The sequence below is a fragment of the Notolepis coatsorum genome, assembly GCF_963971535.1.
Source record: "Notolepis coatsorum genome assembly, chromosome: 1".
NCBI lineage: Eukaryota > Metazoa > Chordata > Actinopteri > Aulopiformes > Paralepididae > Notolepis > Notolepis coatsorum.
Window position 1 is genome coordinate 282,710,358 of NC_140165.1, and position 27,503 is coordinate 282,737,860.

The 27,503-nt window shown below is 42.4% G+C and overlaps 1 protein-coding gene across 1 annotated transcript in view; it reads left to right on the forward strand.

The window, feature by feature from the left end:
• acsl3a (acyl-CoA synthetase long chain family member 3a) overlaps positions 1 to 27,503 on the forward strand; it is a gene marked incomplete at its 3' end in the record, with an annotated part of 143,872 nt that overhangs the window by 90,572 nt on the left and 25,797 nt on the right. The window contains exons 6-8 of the mRNA XM_084328095.1: positions 2,402 to 2,552; positions 5,110 to 5,233; positions 5,546 to 5,617. Coding sequence (XP_084184221.1) covers positions 2,402 to 2,552; positions 5,110 to 5,233; positions 5,546 to 5,617 — 347 coding nt within the window. The remainder of the gene's footprint in view (positions 1 to 2,401; positions 2,553 to 5,109; positions 5,234 to 5,545; positions 5,618 to 27,503) is intronic.

The following is a 27,503-nucleotide window of genomic DNA, read 5'->3' on the forward strand; positions in this document are numbered from 1 at the left end:
CATGTGACAACCATTCACCACTATGTGACAACCATTCACCGCTACGTGACAACCATTCATCGCCACATGACAACCCTAACACTTCCACAGTCATAACAACACTTTCAATCTGACTTACAAATTCCAGTTGCATGGCATTATTCTAACCCTCGAGGAGAGAGAGAGAGAGAGAGAGAGAGAGAGAGAGAGAGAGAGAGAGAGAGAGAGAGAGAGAGAGAGAGAGAGAGAGAGAGAGAGAGAGAGAGAGAGAGAGAGAGAGAGAGAGAGAGAGAGAGAGAGAGAGAGAGAGAGAGAGAGAGAGAGAGAGAGAGAGAGAGAGAGAGAGAGAGAGACAGAGAGAGAGAGAGAGAGACAGAGAGAGAGAGAGAGAGAGAGAGAGAGCAGAGGAATGAAAAGAGAGAAATGGTGTTTTTGGCAGTGCTAGCCAGACACTCTCTCTCCACTGTCAGAACCAAGAGGCTTAAAGAGGTTCACTAAATAGTGGCCCTGTCTGTTTTGATATCACAGCTGATGAAGTTTCCATCTGACAAATTTCACAGCTGACAAACTTTCTGTCCTTCTGTAAACGGTTTTGAAACTGTTAAGAGTTCATCACACTCCAGATGACGAGAGTTCATTCTCTTACATATTCCATGCATTCTCTTACGTATTAGTATTTGCACTCTATTTTTTCTAGAACAGATAATTATATTATATTATAAGCTCCACTCGAAAGATTACAAAATCTCATTTCACACTGGAAAAAACAGCAATTAATATAAATGAAAGTGAAGCTCCTAAGAATGATGGCACTCTTATTGTCCATATTTAACGACATTGAGCTTTTAAAAGCATAATGCAGTGTTTTGTTTAGAATAATTTCAAACTCTGTGAAACCACTTTTTATAGGCCCTTCGCCAAAACACCTCTGAAAATAAGCTTGATCCATTATTCTGCATTTGTACGTAAAGTATTACTATAATTATCGCCTTTTAAAGTGTACATTCAGAATTTCTGGATCCCTAGCCATGTTGTCAATGGGTAGAGTCCTTTCTCTGCACAAGCCATGCTGTGCCTTGTACTGGATACCCAGCTCCTCCAGGACCTGTACGCCTCCAGAACTCAGAAGTGTGCAGGTAAGATTGTGGCCGACCCCTACCACCCCGGTCACAACCTGTTTGAGTCACTCCCCTCTGGCAGGAGGCTGCGGTCCGGTCCATCAGGGCCAAACCCTCACGCCACAAGAACAGTTTCTTCCCCTCTGCAGTGAGCCTCATCAACAAGGCTCGGGACCCTCACTGACACTCCCCCACTGTGTTACATTAACATTAACACACCCTACTGGACTATATACTTGCCCACTGTATTGTTACTTCATTCTAATTAGTGTATATAATTGTATAATTGACCACATCTGCCCAGTTGCACAGCCCTGGCCTATTCCTATTCCTACTTAATTTTTTACTTAAAATCTTACTATAGGCTATCTATCTATTGAGCTATATTTAACTTAGTTTATATCCCACATCATTTTATTCAACCTCTTATACAGTCGTACAGCCCTGGCCTATATTTTATTTCATAAATATATTATTCTATTGTGCTTAACTTAGCTCATATTTCATTTGACTTTACTCCACCACTTTATTGTATTATCTGTCTGTTAATGTCTGTCCGCTAATGTCGCACCAGTAACGTCCAAAACAAATTCCTTGTATGTGAAAAGTATACTTGGCAATAAAGACCTTTCTGATTCTGATTCTTCTGATTCTTAGTTAGCCACAAGACCAATGTCAAGTAATGAGGTCACTCTTGTGCAAAAAGCCCAGAAACCTACTCTTCACAGTGTGCCAGAAGCAAAGCCCTGTTCTCCAGGAAAACTAAAACCGCAGTGGCATATTGCATGCAATTGCCTATTGTACAGTATGGCAGTATTTAGCGAACATGTTTTCCTATGTGTGTATGTTGCGTTCCCTAACAGTGTACAATATGGCAGTATTCAGCCAACATGTTTTCCTATGTGTGTGTGTTGCGTTCCCCAACAGTGTACAGTATGGCAGTATTTAGCCAACATGTTTTCCTATGTGTGTGTTGCGTTCGCCAACAGTGTACAGTATGGCAGTATTCAGCCAACATGTTTTCCTATGTGTGTGTTGCGTTCCCCAACAGTGTACAGTATGGCAGTATTCAGCCAACATGTTTTCCTATGTGTGTGTGTTGTGTTCCCCAACAGTGTACAGTATGGCAGTATTTAGCCAACATGTTTTCCTATGTGTGTGTTGCGTTCCCCAACAGTGTACAGTATGGCAGTATTCAGCCAACATGTTTTCCTATGTGTGTGTTGCGTTCCCCAACAGTGTACAGTATGGCAGTATTCAGCCAACATGTTTTCTTATGTGTGTGTGTTGCGTTCCCCCCACAGTGGTGCGTGATCGTAAGCAGCCACTGCCTTCGGACATCGCTGTCATCATGTACACCAGCGGCTCCACCGGCATCCCCAAGGGGGTCATGATCTCCCACAGCAACATCGTTGCCGGCGTCACGGGCATGGCTGAGAGGATACCCAACCTGGGGTAAGGCACGCTGCACAACTCTCTCCTAACCGCCCCGGCCCGTCACTAATGATAATGACCCAAACGGAACGGAAGCATGTGACGTGGGTTTTTTAGAAACACAACTGCCTTCACGATAGCTGATACAATTGAATCCTTAAAGGAACACGTCAACATTATGTGAAATGCACTTACTGTCTCCAGAGTCAGGCGATTTCTTCTCTGCGTTCAGTAGAAAGCTAAACGGCTGCAAGCTAGCCTAGCTCAGCACAAATTAATGGAAGCGGATACGGACCAGCTAGCCTAGCTGTTGGCCAAAATAACCTGTCCCCTGGAGTTTTAAGGTAAGCTAGTGATCCATATCTGCTTAATTTGTGCTAAGCTAGGCTAGCTTGCAGGAGGGAGGCCATTGGGACTCTGCCAGTGTTCATGATCTAATGTCGTGTTCACTATTTGTGATGATCGCTGGTCACTGTTTGTGATGATAGCTGATCGCTGTTTGTGATTATAGCTGATCACTGTTTGTGATGATAGCTGATCGCTGTTTGTGATGATAGCTGATCACTGTTTGTGATTATAGCTGATCACTGTTTGTGATGATAGCTGATCGCTGTTTGTGATGATAGCTGATCACTGTTTGTGATGATAGCTGATCGCTGTTTGTGATGATAGCTGATCACTGTTTGTGATGATAGCTGATTACTGTTTGTGGATAATAGCTGATCACTGTTTGTGATGATAGCTGACCACTGTTTGTGATGATAGCTGATCGCTGTTTGTGATAATAGCTGATCGCTGTTTGTGATAATAGCTGATCACTGTTTGTGATGATGGCTGATCACTGTTTGTGATGATAGCTGGTCATTGTTTGTGATAATAGCTTATCACTGTTTATGATAATAGCTGATCACTGTTTGTGATGATGGCTGGCGTTGTGTGCTATCAGGTTATGTATCACATTTACACTCTAAATTATGTGGAATGTCTTTACCTGTACAACTGCAAGTATGAGACTTGTATGCTTTTTTGTACTCCTTTATGAGAAAGCCTCCTTCAGCATTTCTAAAGAGCAGATGAGCTGTGAAGATAGTCTTATATCAGCGATCTAAGAAAACAAACGTTAATCTAGTACCCTAAACAAACGTTTTCCAACCCGTGCTTCTCCCCTCTAGACTAATGCCAGCTGTCACTGGTGACATGTACGGTAATATCAGGGTCTTCCGCGTAGAGGTCGCCTGACAGCGCTGTTTAAAAGGAAAACACTTCAAATGATCTATTCGGCCAACTTCCTGGTTTTGGGGGTGGGGAAGAGGGGGGCTGCTCGTCAACCGAGCACATGCGAAGGCATGGGTCTCATTAGCCCACCAGCCTGCTAGTTCACCAGCATACAGCTGATTAACTGTTTACTTTATTTACTTTGGATTCATACAAACCGAGCGCCTTCTCTCTGTGGGAGGAACAGGGAGGGGGGTGATGCACACAGAGGAAGTGGAGGTTGGAGTGAAACAGGAGGAAGGGCGAGAGGTCAGGGAGGTTAGATCCATTGTGATCAGGCCATTAATGAAGATGACGGCTTGTGTGTATTTTGTTGTAAGACTGTGCAAACCTCCCTACAAGGGTGCATTATAGTTTCACACGCGTTCCATGGAAATTCAATCTCTCCTTTTTCTTTTTTGGGACGGTTGTGTATACAGTATCTCACATACATTAGATGGACCAGATGTACTTTGGCTCTCTGTCTGGCAAAGCTTCAATAAATCATGAATTGAATACAAGCAAAAGGAAGATGGTTAACTTTTTTTCCAGTCAGTTTCTACATCCTCCTTTTGGTACTTTTTATTTGATTAGTTGGACAAAACTCCTAAAACATAGTGGTGAGCCTAAATAGAAATCCTTGATCAATCAGTTTAGCGCCTTGACAGTGGTCTCCGCCTTGACAGTGGTCTCCGCCTTGACAGTGGTCTCCGCCTTGAGAGTGGTCTCCGCCTTGAGAGTGGTCTCCGCCTTGACAGTGGTCTCCGCCTTGAGAGTGGTCTCCGCCTTGACAGTGGTCTCCGCCTTGACAGTGGTCTCCGCCTTGAGAGTGGTCTCCGCCTTGAGAGTGGTCTCCAAAGAAAGGAGCGTTACTAATGCAATGTATTATTGGACCAAATTAAACCATGTCACCGTAAATCAACATCCTTACTGTATGGTCCTCAAGAAGTACAGAGTGTAGGTTTGACATTCTACATTCATGCTGGCAGTGAATATAATGTGTATGCAGTTACTCATAGATTGCAATGAAATTCACAATTATACAGACTAATGATTTGTAATGACATTAATTACACTATATTACATTGCTTCAGTGTGATTAGTTATAGTATAAACATGGTATTGTGTTAGCGTTAGGGGTTTTATAACAGTGCTGAAGTGAATTAACATGGTATTGTGTTAGAGTTAGGGGTTTTATAACAGTGCTGAAGTGAATTAACATGGTATTGTGTTAGCGTTAGGGGTTTTATAACAGTGCTGAAGTTAATTACATGGTATTGTGTTAGCGTTAGGGGTTAACAGTATCTATGTGTATATGTGACAGTGAGGAGGACAGCTACATCGGCTACCTACCTCTGGCCCATGTCCTGGAGCTGAGCGCTGAGCTGGTGGCTGTGTCTCACGGCTGTAGGATCGGCTACTCCTCACCCCAAACCCTGGCTGACCAGGTATTCTCCACACTGCACATTTCTTTGCTTTGGCCCAGGGTTAAAGCCCCAATACAGGATTTGTATAATCATACAGTATATTTAATTTAATTTCAAACCTTCCATGAACTAGGGGCATCATAGATGCAGATTTATATATTCAAGATACATTCTTGAAGAGTCTGATTCTGTTTAGTTTTTTTAGACCTTTATTTACCCATTGTACATAAAAACAGTTATCAAATGTTTTGGGTGAAAACAGATTAGAAAAATTCTAAGATTAGATTAGAAATTGTGCTTTCAAACCCTTGACCTGTGTATCACCCCCTCTAGTCGACCAAGATCAAGAGAGGAAGCAAAGGGGACACCAGTGTTCTGCAGCCGACCCTGATGGCAGCCGTCCCGGTATGTCAACGCAATATGGTCCACCACGCTCTGTGTTGTATAATGTTTGTCAGTTCACTCTCTGTTTTCTATTGGAGGTTTTCTCTATTTTTCCCATGCAGGACTGTCGCCAGGGGCCAAACGTGACTGTGGTCACTCACTCACTCACTCACTCACTCACTCACTCACTCACTCACTCACTCACTCACTCACTCACTCACTCACTCACTCACTCACTCACTCACTCACTCACTCACTCACTCACTCACTCACTCACTCACTCACTCACTCACTCACTCACTCACTCACTGTCTCTCTCACTCACTCACTCACTCACTCACTCACTCACTCACTCACTCACTCACTCACGCACTCACTCACTCACTCACTCACTCACTCACTCACTCACTCACTGTCTCTCTCACTCACTCACTCACTCACTCACTCACTCACTCACTCACTCACTCACTCACTGTCTCTCTCACTCACTCACTCACTCACTCACTCACTCACTCACTCACTCACTCACTCACTCACTCACTCACTCATACTGTACATGGATGTTTTGTGAGGGACATTTTGTGTGACGTTTTGTAGGACGTTTGTAGGACGTTTTGTGTGAAGTTATGTAGGACGTTTTGTAGGATGTGTTGTAGGACATTTTGTGAGGGATATTTTGTAGGATGTTTTGCAGGATGTTTCGTATGACATTTTGTAGGACGTTTTGTAGGATGTTTTGTAGGACTAATGCGCAGGTCATGTAGGTGCTTCTAGTGATGTCTTCCTCTGCCTCTCCCTGAATCATCATCTCCAACGGCATTAATATCCACATTATCCCATTTTCACTTGCAGAATTCAAAACAAATTGACTGACTGAAGTCATAAACAACAGCGCAGGATTCCCAAAATACATGAATTAAAACCATGGAGAATCTGGTGTTTGCGTTGTGTTTTTGAGGTGAGGCTGTGTTGTGGAGAATCTGGTGTTTGCGTTGTGTTTGAGGTGAGGCTGTGTTGTGGAGAATCTAGTGTTTGCGTTGTGTTTAATCCTAATTTATCCAATCAGGTGCATTCCACGTGGGGAAATGGGAAGTAGGGAGGGGATACATGCAAACATGTAAACAACAACATTCATTTTGGACCCGCCAAAATAATTTGTATTATAAATTCATTAATCAGTCGTTTTTTTGGGGGGGGGGGGAAGCAATACTTTTATTCTGCACCTTTCTAAAAGCTTGTGGATGTATTCTTTTTTTTTATGATTACAAAATGTTATCTATAGCATCTTTAACTTTAACCTTAACCTTTAATCTTAACCTGTTTTACGCAGTTTTTAGGTTTTGTAGTGCAAAGCTCTTTTTTTTCTATACTTATGTTTATCTTAACCCTTTAGGCGCCAAACCCGAGATAAGTCGGGTTAACTCGCCAGCGATTGGGTGCCAGACCCGAGATATCTTGGGTTTTGGTCGTTTATTCTTTTTTTCGATATTTGTATTCATTATCCATCCAGGGAGCCTGGTGTTATCATAGGGAATGAGTCTGAGATCGCAAAGGTGCAATACCGGCCGCATCCTACCAGGCGGCGGTATCGAGCACCCTTTGAAACCTTGTGTCTTGGGCTGTGCGTCGATTATATGGGTCCGGGTCGGCAATTTTTCTCCGGGCAAAACGAGCGGTTATAACGCTCGGATTGAGAAGAATCAAATACTCCCAATCCATGTTGTGTGGTGGATTATGTTGGCGACACGATGCACATCAATACTTAGTTGGAATCAGATCAGATCATTGGAATTTTCTTTTTGGTGTACATCCTAGCAAGGTAATGGCTATATGATTTCAATCTTGCGTTGATCCAAGCATGCCTTCATTGCGATCCAAAAGTGTGTGTGTAACGTTACGCGATCAAAGCATAAAAAAACTACCCCCCCCCCCCCCCCCTTTCATGCATTCATGATGAAACATAATACCTATCATCTAGATTTGATTTGAGAATAGTAGCTAGTCCAGGCAAGAAATGGCAACGCTTTTAGTAGAATACACGCATATGGCTATTACTCAGCCTTTCGGGAATTACCCCAGACCACGCTATAACTATACTTATATTCACCACGGTATAACACGGGAACGTATGAATGGAAGAATTAATTATTTTTCACATATTGAACGATAGATATTTGATGTCAAATGGGCCATAGTATTGTATCCTAGCTATAATATAGAATATAATATAGCCCTGCAAACAAGGTGACAAAGTCCTATGTTTTAATGCTTGGCTAGCTGCCACGGGCCCAGACTAATCCCCGGCGCCCAATGTTAAGGGTTTGTGAAGCACTTTGTTTCTGGATTGTATTTTTCCATCAACGTCATCTTTTTAGGCAAAGCCCTTTTTCTGAAACCCCACCATACATCATTTGTGGAGAGACTTCAGACCGTTCTGGGTGAGAGGGCTTGTACATGTCATCTGACGTCACGTGGCTTCATTCAGACCGGCCCCAGAGTCTCGCCCCAAAAAGATGCACTTTGGTTATGGAAGCAGTGTTTGGCTTACAAACGTCATCATTGTTTACCAACAGAGTGAGGGTCTACTGAAAGGTGTTCTGGCAAGATGAACCCCTTCCTTCCTTCCTTCCTTCCTTCCTTCCTTCCTTCCTTCCTTCCTTCCTTCCTTCCTTCCTTCCTTCCTTCCTTCCTTCCTTCCTTCCTTCCTTTCATACAGTCAGACAAAACAATCCTGGTGAATTCAATAATACAGTTGACATCACTTCCATTTCCTCCTGTCAATCAAGCTAAATGGTGAGAACTGTCTGAAAGACACTAAAACCAATAAGACTGTCATCTAATTAGTTTTAAATGGAGGAAAGGTCACAAACGACACAATAAAAAACAGCTGGTGTATGTGTGTGTGCGTGTGTCTGTGTCTGTGAGAAGATAAAGCAGTACGAGAAAGGAAGTGGGATTCATGCAACAGCCTGCTGTCATATCATATCAAACATTGTGTGTGTGTGTGTGTGTACATGTGTGTACATGTGTGTGTGTTTGTGTGTGTGTTTGTGTGTGTGTGTACGTTTGGCTGTGCGTACATGCATGCGTGTTTGTGTGTGTGTGCGTGCGTGCGTGTGTGTGCGTGCGTGCATGTGTATGTCATGGGGAAAACCACACAGGGCTTTCTCACGTTCCGTTTACAGCTGTGAATGGTTCCAGACACGGAGGCCCCCTGACCCCCCCCCCCCCCCCTCCACTATGACCACTTGGAGGGGGATGGGCATTATGGGGGGGGGGCAATCGATGGAGAGAGACAGGGAAAGTGTTAGTAATGAAGAATGTTGATATTTTATCTTGATGCTATGGCAATATTGCACTCAAATACGTTGAAATGAATTGTGAGGGAAGATTCAATGTGTGTGTGTGAGTGTGTGTCTGTGTGTGTTTAAGAAAAAGATAGAAGACAGAGAAAAAGTGAGATAATGAATGAATGAACAGAGGGAGGTGGCCGTGGAACACTTAGGCCCTGATTCACTAACAGTACATCACATAATAAACCTCCAGAATGACATGCTGGTCACTATGGGTGGGAAAAAATATTTATACAGCAATATATCGCAATATTTTGTGTGTCAATATTATACTGATACTGTGACGCCAAGTATTGATATTTAAAACATTTTAAATCCCATTTCACTGCAATAAAAATGATTGGAATGAGGTGAACAGAATGAAAACGTTATCTTAATAATAATAATAATAATAATAATAATAATAATAATAATAATAATATCTTAAATTTATATAGCGCCTTTCAGGAGACCCAAGGCGCTTAACAGCTAAGGGAGGGGAACAGGGAATAACGTAACAACAAAATAATAATCAAAAGAAAGAAAGAAAGAAAGAAAGAAAACGAAATCTTATTAGATAAAACTGATTTTTTTTTTATTGAAGACGTTAACAACATTTTCAAAGTATCGTGATACTGAAACTAGAACAAAGACTCTAGTATCATGATAGTATGGTATCGTGAGGCCTCTGGTGGTTCTCAACTACTGGTCACTAGCCATGTGTAATGAGTGGAGAGGCCATGCGCTGGCAGATAACAGCTTTGTGCCAGTGATGCTCATGCATATATACCGTAATTTTCGGACTATAAGCCGCGCCTTTTCCCCCATTTTTCGACCCTGCGGCTTATATAACGGTGCGGTTTATGTGACTCGACGTGACCAAACCCGAAAATGTAAAAATCTAAATATTGCTTTTTTGACTGCATTGAAATGTTATTTATCTGTTCCCTTATTTGCTAAACTTAATACAACTTGTAAATGAGTTAATTCTTGTTATTTGTCCGACAGTATTGTGTCCCAATGCTAATTACATATGGTAATTAAACATTAAAACACCTGCGGCTTATAGTCCAGTGCGGCTTATATATGTACACATCATTAAATTTAGCTGCTGCGGCTTATATTCAGGTGCGGCTTATAGTGCGAAAATTACGGTATATACAGTGCAGTATCTAAACATTGTGCTCACAGAATAATGATTTATTGGTGCTGGGTAAGTCACTTAAGTTCAAGTTTCAAGTTTGTTTATTATTTGTCACATACAAAAAATACATGTACTTTACGGTGAAATGCTTGATTCTGTATGAGCCCCTGAGAGTGTGCTTTCATACAGTAGAAAAGTAAGTAAAACGTAGCTTTTGTGTGTCTGCTCATGTGATAATTCAGTCTGTCCGTCAGTAGTCTGTTTGCCCGGTGGAAGTAGCTGTTCATTGTCAGTGTTGGGAAAGTTCACTTTCTACATGAACTAGTTCAGTTCACAGTTCAACATTTTTAAAATGAACTAGTTCAGTTCATAGTTCATAATTCAAAATGTTGAACTAAGTTCATGGTTTCAAAAATTAACTAATTTAGTTCTTTTTTTATTGAATTTTTTTTATTATAGATTTTTCACGTACAGTTACTTACATTACAAAAACACACATTGGGACAAGGGGGGGGGGGGGGGGGGTCCTCCAGTTCATCTCTATGCCATCATCCACACCATAAGCAAGCAAAAACAAAACAAAAAGAATAACAAGCAAAAAGGAAAGCAGACCAAGACAGGCACTGTACAGTATTGCACTTGCCTCGAGCCCATTCACATGTAGACATACATATATTTATTTTTTCCTATCCTAGGTCTGTCCATACAATGGGGCACTGGCCCTTTAGAAGGATCCGATACATTTCAGCAGGAAAATAGTCTAATAGTGGGGCCCACACCTCCTGAAAGGAAGCGTTGTTGCCTCTATGCATTGCACAGTGTCTTTCATGGGGTAGCACACTGAAGATCTCTCTATACCACATTTGTAAAAATGGAGGCTTATCCTTAATCCAGTTTATCAGAATGCATTTCCGGGCTGAAACTAGAAGTTTATCAAATAGTTTGAATTGTAAACTCTTTTAAATGCATACACCGACGTCTAGAGGTAGAGTCTGACTCTGACTGAGCGTCGAGTGCTGCTGCAACTCTCGGCTTCTGCGCGCAGATTCTGCTGTTCCACTGCTTGTTGTGAGGAGGAGTCTGATGACGTAGCAGGGGGTGACAGGCGCGTTGCCAGATCGGGTGGTTTTACGCATAATTTTTAAGCCTGTTTACAGTGTGTTTTAACTGAGTTTTCGGCTGAAATGCATATGAAATATGGCACATCTTTGAACGCCGTTATAATAGAGTGCTGAGAATGAACGCACTTTTGAACTCCGTTACACAGGGCTGAGAATGAACGCGTTCTCAATTACGTTCATTTAGCGGATATACAGTACGTTCAGTTCAAGTTCGCCCAAAATACGAACGCGTTCATGAACGATCGTTCATTGAACGCATTCAGGTACATCACTGTTCATTGTTCTCTCAAATGTGGAGGTTGAGAGACTGCGTTACCGTCTGCCAGACGGCATGAGCTCAAACAGTTTGTGGTTTGGGTGGCTGGGGTCTTTCAGGATCCTGTGTGCCTTGCTGACGCATAGTAAGGCTATAGTGACTAACCCTACCTGGTGTGTATGACTTCCAAGATTGCTGCCAACCTTCAGTGAATTAATCTTAAATATGCAGTGTAGAGAATGTGTTAGTAGGGCTGTTTGACTGCAGAATGGTGCTAATAGTAGGGATGTTTGAGTGCAGAATAGTGATAGTAGGGCTGTTTGAGTGCAGAATAGTGATAGTAGGGCTGTTTGAGTGCAGAATGGTGATAGTAGGGCTGTTTGAGTGCAGAATGGTGATAGTAGGGCTGTTTGAGTGCAGAATGGTGATAGTAGGGCTGTTTGACTGCAGAATGGTGATAGTAGGGCTGTTTGACTGCAGAATAGTGATAGTAGGGCTGTTTGAGTGCAGCATAGTGATAGTAGGGCTGTTTGAGTGCAGAATGGTGATAGTATGGCTGTTTGAGTGCAGAATAGTGATAGTAGGGCTGTTTGACTGCAGAATGGTGATAGTAGGGCTGTTTGACTGCAGAATGGTGATAGTAGGGCTGTTTGAGTGCAGAATGGTGATAGTAGGGCTGTTTGAGTGCAGAATAGTGATAGTAGGGCTGTTTGACTGCAGAATGGTGATAGTAGGGCTGTTTGACTGCAGAATAGTGATAATAGGGCTGTTTGACTGCAGAATGGTGATAGTAGGGCTGTTTGACTGCAGAATGGTGATAGTAGGGCTGTTTGACTGCAGAATGGTGATAGTAGGGCTGTTTGACTGCAGAATGGTGATAGTAGGGCTGTTTGACTGCAGAATGGTGATAGTAGGGCTGTTTGACTGCAGAATGGTGATAGTAGGGCTGTTTGAGTGCACAGTGCTCCTTCTGGGAACTAGTTTGTGCCACAACTCATTTACTGTAGCATAACATGTCTTAGTGAATAAGGCATGAACTCTGCATTAGCAATATATAGAAATATAGTGTGTGTAGTATGGAGTGCATATGTGTGTGTTTGATTGTGTGGTAGGGATGGGCCACAGTGAGTAGTTTGTCAGCCTCATAAAAATATTGCTAAGGGACATTGTGGACTGCCAGCTTTTAGTATCTTTGATCAGAGGGAAGATAAGTCATTTTCCCATGACATGGCTGTGCTTTTCCATTGGCCCTGCCGTTGGTGATCAGCTTGGGGGCTAGTCAGCGGTAGCCTAAAGGTTAGAGGAGAGGGCTTGTGACTGGGGAGGTCATCGGGATCAAATCCATGGACCCCTGGGGGTACCCCCCTCCCCCTCTTCCTGGGAAAGATCTGGGTGGGAAATGGTGCCATTGAGCAAGGCACTTGAGTTCTAGTGATGGTGGTGTTGTGGTAGTTCATTCAGAATTTTGGACTCCTAGCCCTATTTCCTACTTAGCAATGGTGCTTTCTCAGCACATCCATGCTGTTATTCACACTAGATACCCGTGGCTCCGGTAAATACTCCCAAGATCTACGCAGAGTCACCGCTGCTCCAGCAGTGATGGAGATCAGAATAGGACAGTGACAGGAGCCAGAGAGGAAGGTTTTCATCACATGTCAGAGAGAGAGGTAGAGACGGGCCTCACTGGACACCGTCAGCGCCCTTCTGGTTGGTAATAATGGCATGAAATGAATAACATTGCACAACATTTGCAAGCCAGGGTGGAAATCACATCATTATTTTTGTTTGTTAGGATTGCATTGCCGTTAATGTCCTGTTTCTCCCACAAAAGTTAGGCAACCTTTTTTAATCAAGATGGGAAAGGATCACAAAAGCTGATATGATCACGTGAAATTATTTTGTGCGCGCGCGTGCGTGTGTGTGCGTGTGTGTGTGTGTGTGTGTGCGTGCGTGCGTGCGTCTGAGGGGGTGGTGGAGGCATGGTATGTGTGCTCAAGTGCTTGAATTCCTGGTTGCCTGTATGCACAAGATCAATATATCTGTGTATAGGGAGGTATATATATTTATGTGTGGGTGTGTGTGTGTATATATTTATATGGATATGTAGGCAAGATATCAAATCTAGGTTAGGAACAAATAGTGAAGAACATACATTATGACAGGATGAACCCACTTCCAGGCTCAAACCAAATAAACACAAACACATAGATGGCTTGAGGGGGAACATGTTGTTCCTGTGGTCTGGGATGGTCTGGGAATGAGCCTCTTGAATCGGGATTGGAGGGCTGGAACTCTAATCTGGGGGGTTGCTTCTCTGTTTCTGGGGGAGAGTGCCTCATGCTTGCAGATGCTCTCCTGGGCCCCTTCAAATTTGCCCGCTCCATATATAGGATACATAGGATTTTTTTTGTGTGTGTTTTCTTTGTTTTGTTTTTGTGTTTTTTTCTTGTTTTAAATTTTTTCTTTCTTTCGTAGTTATAAATTAACAAATGTCATCTGTATGTATATCTATATATGTGTATTAATTACCAGAATTACATGCATAAGTCTGTGTGTAAATATTTTGCATGTACCGGTATATATTTTTTACAAGAGAAATCTATATTAGTGTCATAAAAAGAAACCTACTAAATAAATAGTCTAATCTCCCTCATACATTACGCTTAATTATTCCTGCACAACTTGGCAACCCAGAGTCAACATACAACTCCTCAGTGACTATGACAGTCAGCATTTGATCAAAAGAAATTAGGACAAAACTTAAATATGACACATGATCTTCCAGTCATGATTGCTGGCATGCAAGTTAAGCTCACTAATAAATATCACTGACATGACTGGCTTTTCTTACATAATACCCCCCCTCTTAACATATTTTCTTACATAATACCCCCTTTTTTACACATTTTATTACATAATTTAATACCCCCTTTTTAACACTTGAACTGGCCACTGGGTTCCGTCTAATCTCACTATACGGCCAGTTTATCATAATTGTTTATTGTTGTTTATTGTTTAAAAGGATCCCCATTAGCTGTCACCTAAGTGGCGAGCTAGTCTTCCTGGGGTCCACACAGAAAGACAACAGAAAACACAAAACAACCTTTCATTGTGCGTGAGGCTGTTTGTAGAGCTACATTTTTTTTTTTTTTATTATTGCAAAACAAAAATTATTAAAAGTCAGTACTCAACACATAATCATAATGAAACTAACAGACAAGGTGGCTAAAATGACATGCAAGTACAGAACAGAAAACAAAAAAAAGTCTATAATAATATTTTAACGTATATAGTGTATATCCAACGAAATTACCAATTATACAAATGCCTTATACAGGATATACCCCTAATACCTATTTTCTAAAACCCTACACACATATGCTCCAGCTCGAACCCCCCCCTCCCGGACCCCTCCTTGGATAGTACCTCCATTATCCCTCACTCTAACCAGACACTACCATTATAAGCTAGCTTTTATTCTCTCCACCACTTCTAACCACATTGACATTTTGGAGACCCAGAATTCTTGCTGTAGATATTTCTTGATAAATCACATCAAGATATGTAAGAGACCAAACCTTCCTGCACATTTTTTCCGGTTGAAACCAGCGTGATGCGATCAGTTTTTTAGCTACTGTGATACCCGATAAAACCAATCTCTTTAGCTGTGGATTTACTGCAAACTCAAAAACATCATTCAATAGTAATACAGAGGGGTGTACTGGTATATTCCAAGATACGAGTTTTGATAATTGATGGGTCACATCTTTCCAGAATGCCTTAACTGGTGGGCAGTCCCAATACATGTGCATAAATGTCCCTTCGTCTCCATTTGTACATTGGGAGCATTTTGAGTCTTGTTTAAGGCCCATTCTGTTCAGTCTTACAGGAGTCAAGTATGTTCTGTGAATATAGTTAAGATTGATTTGTTGATGGTCCGGGTTCCTTGATGTAAGACGGACATTTGCCCATGCTTCTTGCCAATCAAAGTCACTTTCCAGGTCTGGTATATCCCTCCTCCAGACAGAGTCTAGTTGGAGGGTTTCATACGAGGACGTTAGTAATTGATAATAAAAACCTGATACAAAACCTCTCAATGTATCTCTTTCATAGAAGAATTTGTGGTATCTGTGGTGTTCAACTGGTATGTCTAATGGAACACTGTGAGACCTCAAACATAGGCGTAACTGTATGTAAAAAAGCCATGTGGACTCGGTGAGGTTAAACTTTGTGCATATTTCTCCATAACTACAAAAACCCTGGTTATTAAATATATCCCCTAATGAGTGTATGCCTTGCTCTTCCCATATAGGGAATCTTATAGGACGTTTTTCCATTAAGAGTGCATTGTTATTGAATATGGGAGTATGATTATGCCATTTTTGAGGGTTAGGATATTTTTTTTTGTGTTTCACGCCATATCCGGATTGCATGGGTAATTATGGGGCCAAATTTCCGCTCACAGTGCTTGATTGGTAGTTTAGTGTGTGCTATGTCCTTCAGTCTATGTGGGGCTACTATGTTTTCTTCCAATTTTCTCCAGGATGCCAATGCCTGGGGATCAAACCATATTGTCAATGGTCTTAATGTGTATGCCTTAAAATATTGGAAAAAATCTGGAACTGCCAAGCCACCGTCTGCTTTATTTCTCTGTGCGGTGGATCTTTTTATGCAAAGTGGTTTGTTATTCCAAATAAATTTGTATGTGGAGGAGTGTAATCTTTTCCAGTAACCCTCTGGAGGGGGTAACGGTAGCATTGAACTGATGAAGTTGATTCTTGGTAGTACATCCATCTTAACTATTGATACCCTTGCCTGTACTGAGTTTTTAAGTTTTGCCCACCTGCCCAGGTCGTCTTTGATTTTGTTCTGTATTTTTGTGTAATTGTGCTTCACCGTTTGTCTTATGGTGGGAAATATTTCCACACCCAAGCATCTAAAATGTTTTACCATGGGTATCTCACCTGGGAGGGTTGTGTCTTTTTTTGCATGGGTGTTAAGTGGAAGGAAAGCCGACTTCGGCCAATTTATTTTAAATCCCGATAAATCACCAAAGTTCTCTATCAACTTGAGTAGATGAGGCAATGTGGTGTTGGGGCTTTGCATGAACAATATTACAATATTACGTTGTAGAGCTAAATCTATACTTTATATTATTGCTATCTGTCCATTGTCATTGTCAATTGACACTATAAACCGTCCCTTCAATATGCCTTAAAGAAAAAAAAATGTCATCAATACGTTCCCATTTTATAGCGTCGTGAATATGAACTATATACCGCAATGTTCTGGGGTAGAGCTGCCGCGATTACTGCATTACCGCGGTATCGCTGTTACATCACGGCCACCGCAGAGTAGGCTGAATACCGCATCACCGCTGATTTTTATAATAATAATAATAAAGTACCCTCCTCTCGTTGGGCTTGCGGCTCTGCAGATATACCCTACTCCTCTATCGAGGTTCCAAGCGACCCTATTGGGTACCAGAAAAGTCACGTGAAACATTGCAGACCACTGATTGGTCAGAAGAGAGACGCGTCACACGTTGGGAGCGTCCTGCAGTTTTTTACGTCCTGAATGTCAGCCATTGATCAGAGCTCATCACAATACGGCTAATAACGTTAGCTTTAGCTCCCCGCCGGAGTGGACTACCATCGCTCCTCAGGAGTACTAAACGAGACATAATGATTTTACTGTCTGCAACGAATGTTATAATAAAAGCCCTTCGTTCTATACACTTGTCTGATTGAAAACTTTATTAACAGACCGCAGAATGGGACAACTCAGCACGCTCTGAGCAAAGAAAGGAACTGAGATGGTCCGGTAAATACGCTGATGTTATTGAACGTATAACTATATAATGTTAATGCCACAAAACGAATGCCTTTATTATAAAGTAGTAACTTTATAGTAATAATAATAAGAAAGGGTCGGGGGGGTAACCACCCCTGCCCGCGACACCGAGTGAACGGCGCACGACCAGAGGGGAAACTTCGAATCCGTGTTTCACTTTCAATAACTAATGCGTGCTTGCCGAATCCCAAACAATATTCATGCTGCAAAGTCATCCTCTAAAGATAGACATTTAGACTAGAGGCAGGCTATATGCTATAAAGAGTAGACTACTACTACTAAAAAAAAAAATGCATTCAAACTTTTTATTTTTTTTGTGTGCGTGCGGTAATAACCGCGGCGGTAGGAAATATTTTGCAAATTTGTGCGGTAAGGAAAACATCAATACCGCGGCAGCTCTATTCTGGGGTATTTCCTGGAAGGCGAGATATAGGACGCTAAGCTAATAACGTTAAATCGAATGGCGTTTCGGCTATACACAAGCTAGAGCTAAAACTCAAAATGCATATTATCGGTATCATGGTCCACCATGAATGCATGAAAGGGGGGGGCGGGGGACATTGTTTCTGATTATTGATTACCAATAACGGCATTAGCCTCATTAGCCTCATACGCTGACCGGGTGGTTGGCTATGAAAGCAAGGCCTGATCGGGCTGTAGTTGACGTGAAATAGCTCTTACCGTGGGCCGGTTGGATCCCAAACAGGATTTCCCAGTTATCGATCGCCATCGGATCGATATGTCCATTGGCTGATGCTATATTCCTTTACTGCATACTGAATTCAGCGTCCCAAAAAGTATTCCAAGCTTCATGCTACAGGCATAGCTTTAGGCTAACAGGATAATTCACCCATGATGAAAAAGAACAAAAGGCCGGTCTGTAACAGGGAACACTGCATTATCGAGACAGCGCCCCTACGAGGATCTGGCCGGTAATGCACTTTTCCGAATTCCAAGAGTAGGGTAAATCTGCAGTGCCGCTCGGTGACATTGAGTAGGATATTACAATGGAATAAAAGCCAAAACAACCTTACCACGTATATATATATAGCGTTGGATCCGAAACACGTATATATTTTGGCCACGAATGTGTTAACACCTTTACACCAACACCTTTACTTACAGAATAACCTTCTTAATACCTTTACTTACAGAATAACCTTCTTAATACCTTTACTTACAGAATACTTTTCTTAACACCTTTACTTACAGCAGGGGTGTCAAACTCATTTTCACAGAGGGCCACATCAGCATTATGGTTGCCCTCAAAGGGCCAAAGACCGTATAAATGTTAATGTAATGTAAAATAAATGTAGCTACACATTTACATATTGTTAAACATGTTGTTTCTGTATTTATTACTTATTCAAGTTATACATATTGCATATGCATTTGCATAAATGTAAAAATATATGTTAGCTTATGTTATTTTAACAAATAATTTTAGTTTATCAGAACCCCATATTACTCCATCAATCAATGATCAAACCATTCAAGTAAATAACAAAGAAGAATATCATCAAATACAAACTATGACATTAAGTTTGTTCAAAACCTTTTTGTCACAGTCAAGAGGGGCAGAACTAACAACTGTGAGCTGCAAAGAACACGTGGGACAGATGTAGCAGATGTTACAAAAACAAATGGCTGCACACAACCTTGCAGAGGCCATACATCCAACTAATGGAAGATAGTTTAATTAACTTTAATTAACAGATTGCAGAATGGGTACAGTACAGTACAGCTCAATACACACAATTGTTAAGGGGATGCAGACCAGAGAAAGACTTTCGACTTGTTTACATCAGGGTCCCCCATTTTCAATTCGTAATGAAATTGCTATTATGTGTCTGCATGAACACACAACTGTAACTGTACTCAAAAATAACAAAATAAGGGTTGTCTCAGTTCACAACTATATTGGTCAAGTTTTGGGTGGGAATTGTTTGCGTCCCTACAGCTTCTTATTCAATTGAGTGAGATGCTCGGTTATGTCACACAGCCAGTTTGCATCTGACAGTTCAGACAATATTTCTTCAACCCTTTGTTACCTATTCCGCCTGGATCTTTTTTGTATTTTGGGCTGTAAAATTGTCAAAGAATGTCTGAGGAGTAAGTGCTTTTGGCTTTTTTCCTTTGTTACTTCATCAATACCTCAGATGTTCAACATACATGTATGTGTAAGAATGTGTAATAACTAAGGCTGTCAAAGTTAAAGCTTTATTAACGCATTAACCCACAATTATTTTAACACTGCTATTTTTTAACCCAATATTAATGTAATTTTTTTTTTTTTTTTTATTATTATTATTTTTTTTTACCTGAGCTCTTGGGGGGCCACATCAAATGACGTGGCGGGCCGCATTTGGCCCGCGGGCCGTGAGTTTGACACCTATGACTTACAGAATACCTCCTTCTTAACACCTTTACTTACAGAATACCTCCTTCTTAAAGGGGAACTATTTTACTATTTCTTTCACTATTTGGGCACTTTTACACAATTCCTGTGAGTCTATGGAACACCTCTGTAATATATATATTTTTTTTATTCATTGTTTTGTATTTCTAATCAAGTCCTCAAAAACAGCATTTTTCTACCTCAAGATCTCGAGCCGTTTTGAGCCTGGGCTCCAGGTCCAGGTCGCGTGTTGCTTAATGACAGCGGAAGAGTGCAAGGGCGCTTCCGCATTCTTCGCCGCGCATGCGCATGAGGTCCTCGCTTAGTTCAGACGCCCCATTCAACACGGTGAATCCCAAACTCGAAACTCCGTTAAGCTCCAGAGAGAGAGGCTGAAAACCGCCAGTTCTTGCCCGACGGATGGAACAATATAATTAACTCTGAATATAATAATGACGAAAAATAAACAGGGTAGTGCACCTTGTTGTGTTGTGTATCCTGTTTATTTTTCGTCATTATTATATTCAGAGTTAATTATATTGTTTACACTGTCTTTCTTCTAATATAACCCTGCCCATTCCCAAATCATATTCAGAAAGTATCACAGAGACTTATATTGACCGCGGAATTAGTTATTATTAGTAAGACACAACATTTCCGTAGTAATTGACCACCAGACTCTTTCTCTTAAGGCATTAACTGGGTTAATTAATATAAATGTTATATTGTAACTGTCTAGTTACACATTGGTTCCGAAACATGTATGTTCCAGGCTGCAATTTTGAATCTGAGAGAGCTCTGGTCAGCGAAGCCGGCGCCGTTCGCGAATCGCGACCTCCATGTTTTGGGGCTATTCATCAGAAAACTCGGATCCCGATTCGGCTCCCATCCGTCGGGCAAGAACTGGCGGTTTTCAGCCTCTCTCTCTGGAGCTTAACGGAGTTTAAGGAGGTGAACCGAGGGTCGAAACCATGACGACCATCTCGACGCGGGATGTAAACATCTCGACGCCCGATAGCCGGCTAGCTAGCAGAGCTAACAACGAAAACAACCAGGAACGAGTCCTTTGTTGTTCCAGCACGGCGCGGGACCCGACCCCCCCCTCCCCCCTCCTTCGTTGTTCCAGCACGGCGCGGGACCCGACCCCCCCCTCCCCCCTTCTTTGTTGTTCCAGCACGGCGCGGGACCCGACCCCCCCCTCCCCCCTTCCCACCCACAACAACACAGAGGAACAGATCACAAACGGACAATACTTCAAACCTGCCAACATCAATGAAATAACCAACGCCAATGGACTGAACATTTTTCACATTAACATTAACAGCTTAAAAAACAAATTGGATGAAATCAAACAAATATTCATAAATGGTAAGGCAAACATACTGTGCTTCTCAGAAACTAAGCTCGACGATTCTGTAAAAGATCCAGAGATAGAGATTGAGAACTACTCAATAATCAGGAATGATAGGAACAAACATGGAGGTGGTGTCTGTATGTACATACACAAGGACACCAAATTCATCAACAGAAATGACCTGAATCATAAATCAATTGAAACTGTATGGGTGGAAATCCTATTCGAAAGGGCGAAATCCCTACTGGTCTACAGGCCGCCAGATCATAGTGGCTTTTATGATACACTGGATGGGTGTTTAGCTGGAGTTGAGGATGTAGACAAAATTCTTATTGGAGACTGGAACACGGATATGCAACGAAAAGATGCACCCGTCTTCAAGGCCTTCAGTAGGTTTTGTGATCTGCATGGCCTCAGCCAGCTAATCACCCAACCCACACGTGTATGTGAATCAACTCAGACTACCATTGACCTCATTCTGACCTCCGACAAGTCCAAGATCTCAAATAAAGGGGTTATAGCATGTGGGTTAAGTGATCATTATATGATATTCTGTACCCGAAAAAAACTAAAACAAAAGGCTGGCTGCCACAAAACAGTCACATCTAGAGACCTCAAAACCTACTCTAGCGAGGCCTTCAACCTTGAACTGGAGAGTCTGGACTGGTCAGATGAACTCAATGGTACACTGGTTGACGAAACATGGCTTGGTTTCAAAACCAAATTCTCAGCAATACTAAACGACATGGCCCCCCTAAGAACCACCAGGGTAAAAAATCGCGCTGAGCCGTGGATGCACTCCGAAATACTGGCCGCTATGAAAACCAGAGACAAAAAATGCTCTGAGTTTCGTAAAAGTCAGTCAAAGCTTACTAAAAGCACGAGCAGTGAACTCCAAGCCCACGTGACTGAACTCAAACTAGAAAGAAACAGACTAAGAAACGACGTAAACTCCATGATCAAAACTGCAAAAAAGAATTTCATCAATGACAAAACTGAGGAAAACAAAAACAAACCACGTGAACTTTGGAAATTACTCAATAATCAACTAGGATGCAGTAAAAAACTTAAAACCAGATTCTCAAACATAAACATAAAAACGGACAACACGCTCATCACAGACAAGCTGGATGTAGCCAATTACTTAAACATTTTCTTCACAAACATAGCCACAACACTGGTAAACAAACTACCCTCCCACTCAGGGCTTTATGGGGTAGAACACATAGTAGCTTACTACAAAAACCTAGGGGTCCGCAAGGACGACTTCAAGCTGGAAATGGTAACAACAGATGAGGTACTCAATAAACTGAGCGCCCTCCAACCTAACAAGGCCACTGGCCATGACAACATCCCCTCCAAATTCCTCAGAGACTCAGCAGCCGCCATCACACCAATCATCACACACATAATAAACCTCTCCATAAAACAGGGACACGTCCCCAAGGACTTCAAAATTGCGAGGGTGACCCCTCTGCACAAAAAGGGCAGCAAATTAGACCCAGGCAACTACCGCCCTGTTTCTATTCTCACCTCCATCTCGAAAGTCATGGAAAAAATAGTCTACGAACAGGTCGAAAAGTACCTAGCGGAAAAAAATCTAATCTACGAATTCCAATCTGGCTTCAGAACATCCCACTCCACTGACACATGCCTTCTCTATTTGAATGACCACATCAAACAAGAGGTGGACGCAGGCAAATACTGCGGCATGGTCATGCTGGACCTACAAAAGGCCTTTGACACGGTCAATCACTCCATTCTGATTGACAAGCTAAAAGCAATTGGTTTTGATAGTCTATCAGTGAGCTGGATGCAATCCTACCTTGAGGGGAGGGAACAGATGGTGGAGGTAAACGGTACCCTATCCCCCCCCCTCACAGTGAGCTGTGGTGTTCCACAAGGAAGCATACTAGGACCGCTACTGTTCCTAATTTATGCAAATGACATGTCGTCAGCTTGTGACTGCAACTTGTTCCTGTTTGCGGACGACTCAGCCCTGCTGGTCTCTGACAAGAACAAGTTACAGGTTGAAAAAACCCTCAGCTCGGAACTAGGCAGAATCTGCATATGGCTCGCTGATAACAAACTATCATTACACATGGGCAAAACAGAGTCCATTCTCTTCGGTTCAAATAACAAACTCAGCAAGACCGACGGCTTCTCAGTTACAGTGGGTGACAATATTGTCACAAGGAAAGATGAAATTACCTACCTGGGTTCCATCCTAGAGGCTAATCTCTCCTGTGACAAAATGGCATCCAATGTAATAAAAAAAGTCAACCAACGAACTCGATTCTTGTACCGGATCTCCTCTCTGGTAAACAAGAACACCCTGAAGACTCTGGCAGGAGCACTCATTCAGGGGTACTACGACTATGCTTGCACCTCATGGTACCAAAGCACCTCAAAGGCGCTAAAAACAAAATTACAAACATCTCAAAACAAACTGGTCAGACTACTGCTTGACCTTACTCCTAGAACCCACCTCACCCCTGCCCACTTTGACAACCTAGGATGGCTTAGAGTAGACGACAGAGTACAACAACTTGCAATGGGCCTGGTCTACAAGATACACTACACGACCAAGGTACCCATGTACATGTCAAAATACTTCCCAAAGGTCAGTGAATACCACGATCACAACACCAGAGGGAGCTCCACAAATCATGTTAAACCCAGATTCGGCTCAAATAAGGGACTAAACACGTTTCGCAATTATGCCACATCAATGTGGAACGCCCTACCCAAAGCTGTAAAGGAATGTGGATCACTACCCACTTTCAAAACCTCTCTCAAGGGACACCTACGGGAGACTGCAATTCAACACTGGCCCCTGTAAATATCCTAACCCAACCCCCTCCAATGTACAGTCATTTACCTAGTATGGTTTTGTCAATAGTTCAATGTACAATTGTGTTTGTTTGTACAGTGTCCCCCCCCCCCCCCCATCAATGTACAGTGTTACTTGTTTATACAGTGTGCCCCCCGGCCCCCCCCCCCCCCCCCAACCACCTCCAATGTAAATTACCCAGTATGGTTGTCAATATCCCAATGTACCCAACCCCCCCCACCCAACCTCCTCCAATGTACAGTTTCTACGTCAAATGTATATACTCCCTTTTCTTGACTCCTTCTGTATCACAAACAGTACTGTATTTGCAAATCTGGTATGTCATAAATGTATAGATGTAGCAGTACTGACTATCTGTATGTCATGTATGTCATATATGTCTATATGAATTGAAAATGGGGGACCCTGATGGAAACAAGACAAACGTCTTTCTCAGGTCTGCATCCCCTTAACAATTGTATGTATTGAGCCGTACTGTATTGTACCCATTCTGCAATCTGTTAAATAAAGTTTTCATTCATTCATTCATTCATTCGAGTTTGGGATTCACCGTGTTGAATGGGGCGTCTGAACTAAGCGAGGACCTCATGCGCATGCGCGGCGAAGAATGCGGAAGCGCCCTTGCACTCTTCCGCTGTCATTAAGCAACACGCGTCCAGGTCCAGCCACTGTGTGCAGCTCATCTTGTATCTCAACATTAACATGCAGCGGTGTCTTTCTGACATCACAAATCATCACATTTTCAAATGACTCAGTTCAGTGAGGGTGAATATTGTGAGAGGAGAATTGGAAGAATGCGCCAATATGAGAATTTTGAGACATAGATCATATTAATATAAGTTCACATAGCTAGGAAACAATGCTAAACACTCAAAAAGGCCATTTATAAGATAGTTCCCCTTTAATACCTTTGCTTAAAAAGCATCACCCTTTTTAGAGGATGCAATATTCCGTGCTTGACGTGGTAAGTTCTTATTACGTCAGGTATTTTTTTCTTTTTTTTTTGCATCAATATGATGTTTATAACTCAAATTATATGAAACCTCCTTCACGTGTACCATGCATCTGGCCAAGAGGTAGATGTCCTGGTGTTCCTTCTACAGACAAAGTCTGTATCTGTTGTTCATAACTGCTAGACTGAAGCAAACATTAAGGTGTCAATCCCCATATTAGGAGCTGGAATAGTCGCAGTTCCGTTGTGTGCTTTGGCAGAGTGCGTATGGACAGCGACTGGACTTACTGACCATTAGTTTCCATCTTATGACTGCTTTTTGGCTGCTTCTTCTGTTTCTTTCTCTCTTTTCTCTTGTTGACTCTTGTCTTTTCTGTCTGTCTGTCTCTCTCTCTCTCTCTCTCTCTCTCTCTCTCTCTCTCTCTCTCTCTCTCTCTCTCTCTCGTGGTTTCTCCATTCATCTCACATAGGAGGCTGTACATGACAAATTGTGGTCACTCACTCACTCACTGAGCGCCCTCCAACCTAACAAGGCCACTGGCCATGACAACATCCCCTCCAAATTCCTCAGAGACGCAGCAGCCGCCATCACCCCAGTCATCACACACATAATAAACCTCTCTATAAAACAGGGGCACGTCCCCAAGGACTTCAAAATTGCGAGAGTGACCCCTCTACACAAAAAGGGCAGCAAATTAGACCCAGGCAACTACCGCCCTGTTTCTATTCTTACCTCCATCTCGAAAGTCATGGAGAAAATAGTCTACGAACAGGTCGAAAAGTACCTGGCGGAAAAAAACCTAATCTACGAATTCCAATCTGGCTTCAGAACGTCCCACTCCACTGACACATGCCTCCTCTATTTGAACGACCACATCAAACAAGAGGTGGACGCTGGCAAATACTGCGGCATGGTCATGCTGGACCTACAAAAGGCCTTCGACACTGTCAATCACTCCATTCTAATGGACAAGCTAAAAGCAATTGGTTTTGATAGCCTATCAGTGAGCTGGATGCAATCCTACCTGGAGGGGAGAGAACAGATGGTAGAGGTAAACGGTACTCTATCCCCCCCCCTCACAGTGAGCTGTGGTGTTCCACAAGGAAGCATACTAGGACCGCTACTCTTCCTAATTTATGCAAATGACATGTCGTCAGCCTGTGACTGCAACTTGTTCCTGTTTGCGGACGACTCAGCCCTGCTGGTCTCTGACAAGAACAAATTGCAGGTTGAAAAAACCCTCAGCACGGAACTAGGCAAAATCTGCATATGGCTCGCTGATAACAAACTATCATTACACATGGGCAAAACAGAGTCCATTCTCTTCGGTTCAAATAACAAACTCAGCAAGACCGACGGCTTCTCAGTTACAGTGGGTGACAATATTGTCACAAGGAAAGACGAAATTACCTACCTGGGTTCCATCCTAGAGGCAAATCTTTCCTGTGACAAAATGGCATCCAATGTAATAAAAAAAGTCAACCAACGAACTAGATTCTTGTACCGGATCTCCTCTCTGGTAAACAAGAATACCCTGAGGACTCTGGCAGGAGCACTCATTCAAGGGTACTATGACTATGCGTGCACCTCATGGTACCAAAGCACCTCAAAGGCGCTTAAAACAAAATTACAAACATCACAAAACAAACTGGTCAGACTACTACTTGACCTGAACCCCAGAACCCACCTCACCCCTGCCCACTTTGCCAACCTAGGATGGCTTAGAGTAGACGACAGAGTACAGCAACTTGCAATGGGCCTGGTCTACAAGATACACTATACGACCGGGGTGCCCATGTACATGTCAAAATACTTCCCAAAGGTCAGTGAATACCACAACCACTACACCAGAGGAAGCTCAACAAATCATGTTAAACCCAGATTCGGCTCAAACAAGGGACTAAACACGTTTCGCAATTATGCCACAACAATGTGGAACGCCCTACCCAAAGCTGTAAAGGAATGTGAATCCCTGCCCACATTCAAAACCGCCCTTAAAGAGCACCTACGGGAGGCTGCAATTCGAAACTGGCCACCGTAAATGCCCAAAACCCCCACCACCTCCTAATAGACAGTCTCCTCCCCACCGCATGTATATATTCCCTCCCCGCCGTATGTATATTCCCCTCCCACCCACCCACCCCCTCCTAATGTACAGTCCCCTCCCCATCATATGTATATACTCTGTCAGGATCTAGGGGTAACAGTACTGTATATTTGAATACCGCCTATGTCACAAATGTATCAGTACTAAATACCTATATGTCCCTATGCCATAAATGTCATGTATGTTATGTATGTCATAAATGTCTATATGAATTGAAAATGGGGGACCCTGATGGAAACAAGACAAACGTCTTTCTCAGGTCTGCATCCCCTTAACAATTGTATGTATTGAGCCGTACTGTATTGTACCCATTCTGCAATCTGTTAAATAAAGTTTTCATTCATTCATTCATTCACTCACTCACTCACTCATGGACGTTTTGTGAGGGATGTTTTGTGGGACATTTTATGGGATGTTTTGTCTGACCTTTGTAGGACGCATGTGCAGGTGGTGTAGGTGCTTCTAGTGACATGTTTCTCTGCATCTCCCTACATCACCACCTCGAACAGCATTATCCACATTATTCTGCTTTCAC